This window comes from Chelonia mydas, chromosome 26 (assembly GCF_015237465.2).
Source record: "Chelonia mydas isolate rCheMyd1 chromosome 26, rCheMyd1.pri.v2, whole genome shotgun sequence".
Lineage (NCBI taxonomy): Eukaryota > Metazoa > Chordata > Testudines > Cheloniidae > Chelonia > Chelonia mydas.
In genome coordinates this window covers 11,847,035-11,860,248 of record NC_057859.1, presented here as the reverse complement: position 1 = coordinate 11,860,248, position 13,214 = coordinate 11,847,035, and the positions used below count along the sequence as shown (strand labels likewise).

Sequence of the window (13,214 nt, the reverse complement as noted above, 5' to 3'; positions counted from 1 at the left end):
CAGGTCTGATTCTCCTGGCACTGGTGAAATTTCATTGACTTCAGTGGAATTGCTCCAGATTTGCACCAGCGTCAGTCAGAGGAGAATCAGCTAATGCTCAAGCAGGGGGCTGGCTTGTGGTTTCAAGTCCTGAGTCCCCCACTGATTTAACCAGGTGTTGGGCAAGTTGCTTAGAGCCAGAATCTGCCCTCAATTATACAGCAGTAGGGGAGGCCTTGACAAGCATTCTCCCCTTCTTGCATGGCACTTGTAAAGGGAGAGCACAGACTGCTCGCAGGCTACTCCCTGAGGGTGTACAGCAGGGCCCATGGAGAGGGGAGGAGCGTGTGGCTGTGCTTCTGACCTTCTGCACCCGTGTCCTGCTCCTGTTTAGTTACCTCTGAAATGGGGATAGCAATAGTTACCTAGCTCAGAGGGTTTGCAACATGCTCAAGTGCTTTGAGATCCTTAGGCAGATAGAAGACCATATTTTTATCTCTGGCTGTATCAGCACTGCAGGGTTTTTTGCCCCGCCCCCACTCATTTTAGCTGCTCTGCATTTAGGGCTTGATCTTCGTGCCCTATCAATTGAAAAAATCCCCACTGATCTTACTGGAATCATAGAAATGTAGGGCTGGAAGGGAACTCAAGAAGTCATCAAGTCCAGCCCTCTGTGCTGAGGTAGGGCCACATAAATCTAGACCATCCCTGACAGGTGTTTGTCCAGCCTGTTCTTCAAAACCTCCCGTGATAGGGATGCCACAGTCTCCCTTGGAAGCTAGTCCAGAGCTTAGCTACGCTTCGAGTTAGATAATTTTTCCTAATTGGAAAAACTGGAGCAGGATCAAGCCTTAACTCGTTTGAAAGAGAATCTGGGAGAGAGGCCAAAGCGTGAATTTTAAATAGTTCCCGTAGATTCATAGCTTTCAAGTCCAGATGGGAATGTTATGATCAACAAGCCACCAAGAAAAGCAGGGCAGTTGAGAAATTGGCTGTAAAGGCTCAATAACTCATTATCCATCACTTGGGATGGGATTCCAATGGGAGTTAGGCACCTAAATACCTTTGTGAATACCCCCCTTAACCTCTCAAGCCCTGTTATATGCCAGGTGGTGGATTTTCTCAGCATCTTGCTTTTAATATCGATTGTATTTGCAGAGGCTTACTTACTTTCTCTTTGGTATTAGCCCTGGTACCGTCAGGAACATATTTACCTGCACTTGCTGGGGCAGTCTAAAGTAAACAGATGAGTGGCTAGCTGCTGTATTACATGTGGGCGTTATTATTGTGCGTTGTTCACCAATTCAGGAGGAAGGAAACATGAGCTCTATTCAAGGGATTTTAGGAATATTAGCAATGGGTTTCCTTTCTGAGAAATTTGCCATAGATCTTCAGGTCAGAAGGGACTGTTATGATCATCAGATAGGGAGAGATGCCTAGCAGATAAAGCACTGGATAGCGCACAGGAGCCTTGGGTTCTGTTTCCCAGCTCTGCCACTGGGCTGCTCCATGACCTTGGGCAAGTCATTTCACCTTTCTGTGCCTCAGTGTCTCCCTGGTATTCCAGGGATAGTGCTACTTACCTCCTTTGTAAAGTGCTATGAGATCGATTGATGCAAAAAGCACCGTATAAGGACTAGGTATCCGATCTGACGTGCTACAGTACACAGGCCAGATAATTTTTGCCCAGCAACGCCTACATGGAGCCCAGGAACTTGTGGTTGAACGAGAGCGTGTCTTCTAGCAAGACATCAGCATCTGATGTAAAGGCTGCAACGGATGGAGAATCCACCACATCCCTCGTGGAAGCTGTTCCAACGGTTAATTACCCTCCCCTGTTAAAAACGTGCAGCTCATTTCCAGTTTGAGCCTTGGTAACTTTAAAGTAATTTAGCAAAGAAAATGTAACAAGTGGATGGCCGAGCAAATCTTAGCAGGCTCTTTTGGCATGATTCAGTCAGCAAAGTCAGACACGTTTTGTGGCACTGGGATGTGAGGGAGGGTGGGTTAAATCACAGGTGAGTGTTGGAATGGGGAAGGAGCTCGGCTGTTCTCAGTGGTAGCAGATGACAGAACGAGGAGCAATGGTCTCAAGTTGCAGTGGGGGAGGTCTAGGTTGGATATTAGGAAACACTATTTCACTAGGAGGGTGGTGAAGCACTGGGATGGGTTACCTAGGGAGGTGGTGGAATCTCCATCCTTAGAGGTTTTTAAGGCCTGGCTTGACAAAGCCCTGGCTGGCATGATTTAGTTGGGGTTGGTCCTGCTTTGAGCAGGGGGTTGGACTAGATACTTCCTGAGGTCTCTTCCAACCCTGATATTCTATGATGCGGAGGTCCCCTGTCCTGCTCTGAGCTCAGTTACACTTGTCTGATACAGTAACAAACTCTTCCAGGGGGTCGCCACCAATCCTGACCCTGGGCTGCGCTGTTAACAGCTGCCTTTTTGGATGTTGGTGGGCGTGAATAAATCCATGTATTCATGTCTGACGAGCGATGACATCGTAGCAGAATTTCACAGTCCGCTGCCAACCTTGTGCGGTCAGCCGCTGACCTTCCAGTGACCTGCCAACACCAATCTCGTGCACGGCGCCTGCATCACGCGATTGATGTCAATGGAATTCCACCAGGGATGAAATCTAGCTGTCATTGTGACAGGGGTTATATACTCTGACACAGCGACGCACGACCGTTCTTTATAGCTTAGAGAACTGGGCCACTTTGTAACTTTGGCAGGTGGGCAAATACCAAATGCAGCCCAGCTTGTTTCTGCTTAGGGCTGGACTAGTGATGAGGAGCCCCCCCCCACACACACACACCCACATCACGGCCTGCAGATGCCTGCAATTTCAAGGGATGTCTCACTAAGTTTTTTTTTTTTTTTTTTTTTTTTTTTGCACTGAAAGCAAAAGTGTTTTTTACACCGAGGTAGCCATCTTGATGTGAAACCATAGTGGAGACAAGACACAGGTTGTTTTTTTCTTGCTGGAGCTAGCTGGTGTCAACCTTATAACTCCACACCTGGATTTGAAAACACACCTCTTTTTGCAGCGGAAACGTGTCTGTCACAGCTCGAGATACTTGGGTTGCAGATCTCTTCCCTAGCCTGTCTCGTGAAGAGCAAACATTTCACTTCCAGTTGAACTTGAAAGGTTCCCCTCCCGCAAAATGTGGCCCCGATGGTATACGCTGACTGACGATGAGAAGTGATGCGATTGTCACTCTCATACAGAGGACTTGCTGCAGTGGAAGAAACCAATGGTCCATGAAGACCAGGGTCCGGTCTATAGCAGTGGCTAGGAACGACAGCTTCAAAGGAAGTTGAGGAACGACCATCGACCACAGTGCCCCTAGCAGCCCACCACAACCACATGGGAAGCTTTATCATGACAGCTGCGGGCACTGGCCAAGTCTTGAAAACTCCAGTTGACGCCAGACTCATTTAAATACATGACAATGGAAACATTCTTCCTCTTCTTACTATGAGCAGCTCTGAAGCAACAGCACATAGAAAAGCGAACCTGTCTTCCCGGCAGGGTTGCATGAAGAGTTTGGCAACCACTAGGAAAGAGATTTTGCATGAATACCAACAGGTTGCTGCATGGTGTTGCTAAGTACATTTATGGCAGTGCAGGCCCTCCCTCTAGTGGTCAAACGAATACCTAATTTTTGTCTGTTTTGTTTTTGACCCACCGTTTTTCCAGGGTGATCAGTACTTAATTAGTGTCACGGCTGATCCCCGGCACTTCTGGGCCTGGCAGTTCAGAGCCCCGGCACCTCTAGGCTTGCTGTGTCCATTATGAATGTAAAAATATTGCTTGAACACCAGCACCTCTTTCATTACAAATTAATCACTGAGCGTGATGACTGAAGTACCGGAGGTCAGCAGAAAAGGACCCTACTCTGACTTAGAGTGGGGTTTTACAGAGTAACTTTTGATTTACACCAGGTTCTAGAGGACAGAATTCTGTTTGAGTTCTTGTTTTCTTTTTATGTATTTGGGGGAGAGGGAAGGGGTGGGCATGTCCCCATTAATTTTTTTTTTTTTAAACAAAAGCTGGGTTAAAAACACTTAAACAAATGCAAGAGAAAGGTCAAACTAGAAAAAGGTCTGTTAGAGAAAGAAAAATAGCTGCAGAAAGTTAAATAATAATAAATGCCTAGCTCTTATATAGCATTTTCACGTACAGATCTTCAACCACTTTACAAAGGAGGTCAGTTTAATTATCCCCATTTTACAGATGGAAAAACTGAGACACAGAAAGGGGAACGTGTCTTGCTCAAGGTCACCCATCAAGCCAAGGGTAGAGGTGGGAATAGAACCAAGAGCTCCTGTGTCCCACCCCAGAGCTCCAGACACTAGGCCACACTGCTCCGTAACAAGAAATTGCCCATCGGCCATGATTCACTGTGGCTTGACTGTCAGATACAACGAGTACCGAGCACTTCCATTGCAGCCACCGAGAGCTACAGGTGATCAACTCTTTTGAAAAAAAATCACATCACTGGTCTACACCGCTTTTGTCCTGGAATAGCTGTGCGGGTTGCAGGTTGTGTGTGTGTTTCTACCTTAATAGCAGGCTAGATTATTCCCCTTCCTGTACAAGAATAAGCAATGCTAGTATAAACACCTGTATGCTGGTAGAACTGCATCCACACGAAGGGCAAGTTGACACTTAAAACACAGCAGTACCAATGCAACTGGAGCACTTAAGTGAAGACACTTAACCCACGTCCCCAAGAGGCAGTCGCTATATCGATGGGAGAAGCTCTTCCGTTGACATGGAGGGGAAGGTCGGTGTCACTAGATCGCTCAGGGATGTGGATTTTTCACACCCCTGAGCAACACAGGTACACCGACATAGATCTGTAGTGTCAGCCTGGCTTACGGGACTTTACTGTACCGGTATCGTTCCCTGCTTTCGCTGAAGCAGTATAGTTAACACATACGTCCTGTGTATTCAGACACACTCTCAGGTCTTATTCTCTCTTTCCCTTCAAGGGTGGCTCTTTGGCCCCAAATGAACATTAATTAGGTCTTGTTGAACTTGGCAATTTAAAAGGCCAGCCCTTTTCCGTTTCCTTCCAGGCCAAACTAGGCTAGGCCCAGCAAAGCTCAACACTGCAGACTTCAAGGCAATGACAGGTCAGACGAAATGGCTCCCAAGAGGGGTACAAGACACCATGCTCCTCATTTTACTAAGTCCCTGCAGAGGGCTGTATGCTTGGCTTGACGTCAGGAATGGTGGATTCTATCCCTTGCTCTGCCCATGGCATGCTGGGTGACCAAGGGCATGGCTCACACCAGCGGGGTCTCTGGTTCCCCATCGATAAAACAGCCAAGAACAACGCACACCTGCATTTCAGGGGATTGCGATGTTCAACTAAAGGGGATGTGCAAGGAAAGAAAGTTGGATCTGGGCCTTTTGGAGCTTGGCTATGACACATATAAGGCTGAATAGTTGTCATTCTGGGAGCTTTTAAAGGGTTTTTCTTTGCTGCTTATTTTTTCCTCCTTAGATATAGCCGGAATATCAGGTCTTCACTTGCCGCATTTTGTTGGAGGACTTTTGGCATTACTCAAAGAAACTGGCCGTTTCTTAGCCCTTAAATGATGGGGAAGGGCCCTTAACCCTAAAATCCCTTCTCTAAAGCACTCTTCATAAAAGCGTAAACACTCTCAACAAGACCACTGCCATTTTCAGATCATCGGATTTCACTTCGCTGCTATTGCGGATGTCAAACGTATTGTATTACCCAATAGCACCAGAGGCCCCAGTCAAGATCAGGGCCCCATTGTGCTGGGCCTTAATTAAGGTTCTGTCCGCGTGGATCTCTTTGCGAGATGAGATTAAGATGTTCTGAAATTATTTGAAAAGAACCACACAAGCCCAACCAGATAAAGTTGTGCCTTGGGGAACAATTTTTATTTGTCGGAATAATCATCATGCCATGGGGAAGCCGGAAGTACAATACCATACTAAGAAAAACGGTATGAAAAGTACAAAAATAAGGAATCCTATGTACGGCAGTAAATTACTAAAAATAAATATTGTAAACACAAAAACAACAGAACAGCTGAAATCTACAGTCAATCATTTCTGCTAATAGCTGAACGATCTTTGGCTTTAAATCAAATCTCCTCCTGCCCCTTAAGGAGCCCGTTCCGAAGACCTCGTTAAGATGCACTTTTCTTTGTTTCAGGCCAATAAAGAGTCCAGACTGTCTCTGGGACTAGCTCACATTTTACAGGAAGTCTGTGAAATCACCTCTCTCTATCTGAAATATACTTGGAGTACTTGTGGCACCTTAGAGACTAACCAATTTATTTGAGCATAAGCTTTCGTGAGCTACAGCTCACTTCATCGGATGCATACTGTGGAAAATACACAAGATGTTTGTTTTTATACACACAAATCATGAAAAAATGGGTTTTTATGACTACAAAAGGTTTTCTCTCCCCCCACCCCACTCTCCTGCTGGTAATGGCCCACCTTGATTAACATACACATTGTAAGGAGAGTGATCACTTTAGATAAGCTATTACCAACAGGAGAGTGGGTTTGTTTGGGGGCGGGGGAGAAAACCTGGATTTGTGCTGGAAATGGCCCACCTTGATTATCATACACATTGTAAGGAGAGTGAGCACTTTACATAAGCTATTACCAGCAGGAGAGTGGGGTGGGGGGAGAGAAAACCTTTTGTAGTGATAAACACCCATTTTTTCATGATTTGTGTGTATAAAAACAAACATCCTCTGTATTTTCCACAGTATGCATCCGATGAAGTGAGCTGTAGCTCACGAAAGCTTATGCTCAAATAAATTGGTTAGTCTCTAAGGTGCCACAAGTACTCCTTTTCTTTTTGCAAATACAGACTAACACGGCTGTTACTCTGAAACCTGAAATATACTATGAATCTTGCAACACAAGGTCACCTCCAGAAAGTAACGCTCCATCTTTAATGACGGCTTTAAAACGATAAGGAATAATAATTCTTATCTCTTTCATAGCATTCTCCTCTCGTAGATCTCAAAGTGCTTTGCACAAAGAATATGCATTATTATCCCCATTTTACAGATGGGGAAACCGAGGCACAGAGATTTTTTGATTTTTTTTTTTTTAAAAAGGCCCTAATTTTTAGTGGGACTGAACATCCACAAAGCCAGCTGAGTTCAATTGGGGTTGTGGAGGTATTCAATACCTCTGAGGAAAGCTTATGCAGAGAATCAGTGGCAGAGCCGGGACTAGAACCCAGGTTTTCTGAGTCCTATTATCCACTGGACTATGTTGCCTCTGAAATATTCTACTGCAATTTAGAGACTTATTAGATCGTGCGTGTTGCTTAAAGGCAGATTTCACTATAATTTGCACCTGGTCTAGCCCATTCTGCTCTGAGATCTGCATGTTAAGGTTCTTCCTACCATGCACAATATTGCATAGTTTGTCCAATAAAAATTCCACCCAAGGTAACAGCCAAGTGAATAATTTGTAAGGTAGAAAGAATGGTTCTCTCTCTCTTACCCCTGGCAGCTAACATCGGGGAGAAAAATAAGTGCCGGCTTGCTGAAAGATGAATCCCTGCCTTTCTGGAGAAGAAATAAACCTTACATCAAAGAGAACAAAGAAAATGCATCTTAATGGGAACAAAAAATAAGCCATCCTGAAACGTGTGGCAACATTTTCTTAGTGGAGGAAAGACAGAGCAGCGTTGAGAATCAACGCCCGTGTACATGATCTGATCTTCCTTTCTCATTCTGATACACATTAATATAACATCCCTTTGTAATTTCTTGTTTAGAAGTTACAATCCTGCTTTGTCACGTGTCTCAGTTCCATTTCACATCGGCCAACTTCTGAACCAAGAACAACGTCCCCCTGAAAAAGCTGCATTCACAACCTGCCATCAGCTATAAATTCTTAATATAGTTCTCCTAGCTCCTAAGCTGGAAGGAATGGTAAGACAGTAGCAGCTTTCTATGTAGGTGTACTGATGCTTTCTCTTTCGATACAGAAAGGTGCACAAACTGTACTCTTAAAGCGAACAGAGGAAATATTCCGCATAGACACAACTGAGCCATATGCCGAAGACATACATGGTCTGGAGATGATCTGCTGCAGCTTAATTCAAGTGTACCCAGTGCATCCCTAAGAAGCTGTACAAGGAGGTACAACAGGCAGATGGGTCCTGAACTATCCACCCCAGATCCAAATTGTGGGGAAGCTCGGAGACAACCTTCGCAACTAGCCCATTGCTCTGTAACTGGGCAAACCAAAAACTCAGATGGGAATTCCCTCTGAACTTTGAGAAAGTTTGGATCTGGCTCTCACAACTTGGTAGCACAGAGATTTTAAAACAATACTTCCCACATGGAAAGGCTTTCCTTTTGCACTCAAGAGCGCCCACCTCTTTGCAGATCTCATTGAGCCTACGCTGGGGAGAAATCCCACCAGTCACATAAATACACACTTGTCAAGACAAGAAAGCTCAAAGAGAGTCCTGGTAACTTATCCTGCTGCCATTATGCCTGTTCCATTTGCAAGAGAACAGGTATTTGGTGCTGAGCACCACCTAAAACATGCCGAGAAGCCTTCCACTCCCAAAGTCAATGGGAATTGCGGGTGCTCAGCAATTCTGGATCTGTCCCTCATTCAGAGGACTTAATGTAGCTTTCCTTGCTCACCCAATTAAGTGCCATTGACTCCAGTGCGACTACTCCCCAAGGCCCACATCCAGAAAAACACTAGCACCTGCTTAGCTCAAAGTGCATGAGTAGTCCCATAGACATCATGAGATTGCTCCCATGCACCGAGTTCAGGGGGCACTTCAGGGCCGAGCACTGCAAAGCCCATTAGGAATCAGTGAAAGGACTCCCATTCACTTCAGTGGGCATTGGGATGGGCCCATAAGCAAGGGGTGAAGGACCATGCCCAGGGGCTGGTTCCATCTTGCAACCCCTTATTCATGCAAGCTGATCCACTCGCGTCAATGCAACTCCTCAGGTGAGAATTAAACCATTCGCACAGTCGTAACCCACTGTACTGCAAGGAAAGGGGGCAGCCAGCATTGCCAAGCCCCTGAATCAGCAGAGCACTTAAACATGCCCTTAACCTTAAGTCACATACCCAAGTGCTTTGCTGAACCAGACCCTGAATCAGCTACAAAAAGGGGTTGTCTTGGCCCCCCTATGTCATTGATTGCAAAGAAAGCATCTATGTTAAAAGTGAACTCATTCACTACTGGTGAAATACAGTGTACAACCGCTGGATAATCCCTTGTCTTCAAGTTTATAAATATATCCCCAATTGTAACCCTCTCCACTGTACAGTAGATATAATCAAAGCAAAAAATGCCTTGATCAGTAGGCAAATACTAGTAATCCCAGTAAAAGAATCACACACAACTGCTTGGTGTTGGATGAGATGGTTTTCTGTTTTTTTTTTTTTTTTTTTTTTTTTTTTTAAAGATAATTTATTTAAATTCATCTAAAGTTTCTAAACTGGATGATTCTCTTACATTATTTCTGTACACATCAATTTTGATTTTTCCATTTCTTTTATACTGTAATCGTGTGGCTTATAAAAAAATACAAGTATTTAAAATGCCAAGAGACACCTGTGGTGTGCTTTAAAATGGTGCTATTGGAATGGACACCCTATATAGAGATTCTTTTGGTAAAGAAGTTACCCCAAGCAGTATAAAAATATACAAAAAAAACAAACAAACAAAAAAAATACACACAATTCTATATCCCTCCAAACGGACGGTCAGTTTGAGGTTTTTATGTGTATATCACCAGACGTGTGTTACCTCGTGTTAAATATTTATAAAAAAGTTTATGCAATTCCTCACCCACCCTCGCACAATTGTGTGTGTGTGAATTTGCTGGTTTTGGAAACAAGAAATTGGAGAATTGAGTTCGTCTGCACAGGTTTCTGTTGGCAAAATTATTAACTCTTTATCATAAAAGGCAAAGTGGTGGGGAGAGTTCTGCTCCACACAGCAAGCCTGCTGTTAGCTTTGGGGATGCCAGTTTGGAAAACCAGAAAGATTTTGAAATTTTGGGTGACAAAATTACCTTTATTTCTTTGCCACTAGTGACCCAAGCTCCTGCACCCCCACACACGTGTTTAACTTTAAGCAGGTTAGTGCAGCCATCAACGGCAGTGGGTTACTCACATGCTTCAAGCAAAACACCGTGCGTGTTTGCAGGACTGGAACTGAATCTTGTAAGAAATTCCGGCCTGATTCCCAACTTGTGTTGAAGTCAATGGTAAAACTCCAGTTGCTTTCAATGGGAGCTGGAGGCGAAGAATAACATATTTGCAGAATAAAATGTTTAACCCTTTAGATTAGAAACAGCTAGAGCCTAATCCTGGTTTATACCAGTGAGTAAACCAAGGACCTGCTCCTGCACTGCTAAAGTCAAGGGGAATTTTGTCACTGACTTCAGTGTAAGCAGAATTAGGACCGTGCTTGCCTCAATGGGGGCTTGCTCCCATGAGCAATGATTACTCATGAGTCAGAACTAACTAATTAATTTGTTCCCTGGTTGCTGCTATTTCTTTTAGTGCACTAAATACATGGCCTTCATACTTCCATTTCCCCTGATAATACAAGACCTGAAACGACTGCACCCCTCCCGTACATCGGTCCTCAGAAATTTCAGTCCTTCCACCCTGCTACCCAGACAGTTATTTTAAATAATAATAAAAGAGCGTTCTGCACTAGTCTCTCAAACCACATTAAAACTAGTCCATAACAATCCCCCGTTCGTGACTATATACATAAAAGACGTAAGATCTCTCGAAACATAAATACAGTGCATAAATCCAGACGTGACCTATGGGGTTTTTACGAATAAAGATAGGGAGCTAGTTCACAGACAAAAATAAAACCAAACTCACCACATCAATTGAGGGCACAGTGTTTGAACGGTTGTGGAAGAGAAACGATTCATTTCAGCAATGTTTTTTTTCTACGCACGCATGCGCCAGTAGGGGCCGCCAATGGCTGTACTGGCCAACTACTATATTAAAAGGAGAGAAGCTGGGAAATGGGACTACACCCTGAGTCCCCAAGTATTTCCAGGCACATGCTCTGCTGGTCGAATTAAAGAAACACCTTTAACTTGATCCAGCAGGTACTTTAATATTACTCATCACTCCGTACGGACACTTTGTATCCTTCGGCGCAGATTCAAACGCACTGGTTTAAACGCTGCGCCCTGTGCTTTTAAGAGCATTACCATGACTTTCATGGAAATAACACAGCCTTGATCAGGGTAAAAGACTAGTGGAGGTCTTTAACCCAATCTTAAACGAGGTTTTGCTTTCTAGTGTGCTGATGTTAAGACTTGGACATATACAAATAGGTGTTGTTTACTACCAAAGTGACAATGCAGTGTCTTAATTGCTCCGGCATTATCCTTCTACTGCTAAAGAACAAACGCCATTGCGGCTGGGGAGGGAGGTTTAGTATTTTAAATAGGCTGCGGTGAAACAAAGAGGGCTTTGACTGGAAAAGTAGCTACATGCCCCGATGACACTTTTAGCTTTACTTGATAGGTAGTTTTATGGCATGCAATAGACCTCCTAAGAAAATAACTTCGAACACATGGCATCTCCGGTCTCAGTGGTGGTATCTCGATAGAACAAGCAAAGCGAAGAGTCTTAGGAGCTTGAGGAGCAGGAGAAGGTGTGTGTGTTGGAGGGTGGGAAGGGGGCCGCTGGTTTGCTCTGTTAAATCCAAGCCTTCCGAAAGGCCCCTCTTATCGCTGCCCGGCCTCCCGGATCCGGCACGCCACCGCCGTGATGAGTGCCGCCCCCTTGCCGCTGCCATCTTCTGATTGGAGGAAGGTCACTTCGCACTTCGGGGTCAGCTGTCTCACCGTTTCGTGCATGACTGAGGAGAAGCTGCAGCGGGTGGAGGAGGACAGGAATGAGTATATCTATCTCTGATGCTCCCCATCTCGACCCTAGGGTTTGGCCTCAGTTCATTTTAATCTTGGCTAAGAGGATGGTCAGAAGAAAAAAGAGTTTCCCCCCAGCACTCCCACAATGACCATCTGGATGCACCATCTGTGGGGAATGAACCTGAGCCCTCTGCATCTAACCGCATGGTCTCTACTGCTTGAGCTAAAGGAGTAAGGCACCCATAAACCTCTCTAGGTGGGCCAGCCAATCGATGGAAACAGAGGCCCACTCTGTATTGAGGTGGGTTACATTATGCACCATCCAACAGTACGAACTTGGACCTGAGCAGTCAGGCTGTGGACTAGGGAGATGCTCTGGGACGCGGTGAGGAACAACACCTCCCAGTCCAGCAGAGAGCCATTTCATGCCACTAGTACAGCCTCAGGGCTATAGCAGTTGGTACCTACTCTTTGTGAATAAGAACAACCTCGCGGGTCCATATAGCAGCAGTTTCACTGACCTCCATGCCCCTTCTACCACTTCCCCTGGGTTGGTAGCTGAGGAGGCAGGGTTCAGCTCATTGAGTCTCCAGCATGATGGACCCAAGGGCGTAAAGCGGCTTTCGTCCCTGACTTTCGAAAAGCTGAACTGCCCAAAATGGCATCCTCAAAGCTGGTCTAGACCATAATGCACTGCACAAGCCATCCCGGGGCAGAGGGAAGAATGCTTCTTCAGCCTTGCACTGACTCACTTAGCAGTGAAAATGCAGACACAGCAACACGGCTATTCACAAACGAATGGCAGTCATGGACATTCAAGACCAGCTGGATACAGTCTTTAAAGCATGTCTCCTGGTCTCTAAAGTATGTCTCCCAGCCCTTTACTAAGTGACCAAGACATGGGTGCTTCCACCCCTTCCTTGCAGAACATATTCCATCATCTAATGGATCAGAACTCCTTCCTCCCCCCACATTTGGCCTATTAATTTCATCCCACTGTTTTAGGGCTGGTTGAGAAATGGTCACAGATTTTGGCAAAAGATTTAGAAACAAAAATCTCAGTTTTGCACAGACTTTTACAATTTTTTCAACTCAATAAAATAATTTGTTTCGACACAAATTTTTCCCCTTTCATTCGCCCTTTTTTCAATCCCTTGGGAAAGAGAAAGGGGGGAAAACCAATACCCCAAAAGTGAACATTTTTTTCATTTCAACGTGAAACAAATGTTTGGTTTCCATGGGGGAAAAAAAAAAAATACCGAACGATATGAATATTTTTGGATTATCCAAAAAAAAAGATGGATGAAAAGTTTTCAACCAGC

The 13,214-nt window shown here is 44.8% G+C and overlaps 1 protein-coding gene across 3 annotated transcripts in view; it reads right to left on the bottom strand.

Annotated features, from left to right (window-relative positions):
- Positions 1-5,883: 5,883 nt before the first annotated feature.
- The window catches only part of HK2 (hexokinase 2), a 65,681-nt gene continuing 58,350 nt past the window's right edge, over positions 5,884-13,214 (bottom strand). For 2 of the 3 annotated variants that reach the window (XM_027827808.3, XM_043536242.1), the window contains one exon: positions 5,884-11,893. In XM_027827808.3, the coding sequence (XP_027683609.2) occupies positions 11,749-11,893 (145 nt within the window). In that variant the 3' untranslated portion in view covers positions 5,884-11,748. The remainder of the gene's footprint in view (positions 11,894-13,214) is intronic. The other variant, XR_006287523.1, reaches the window with a different exon arrangement.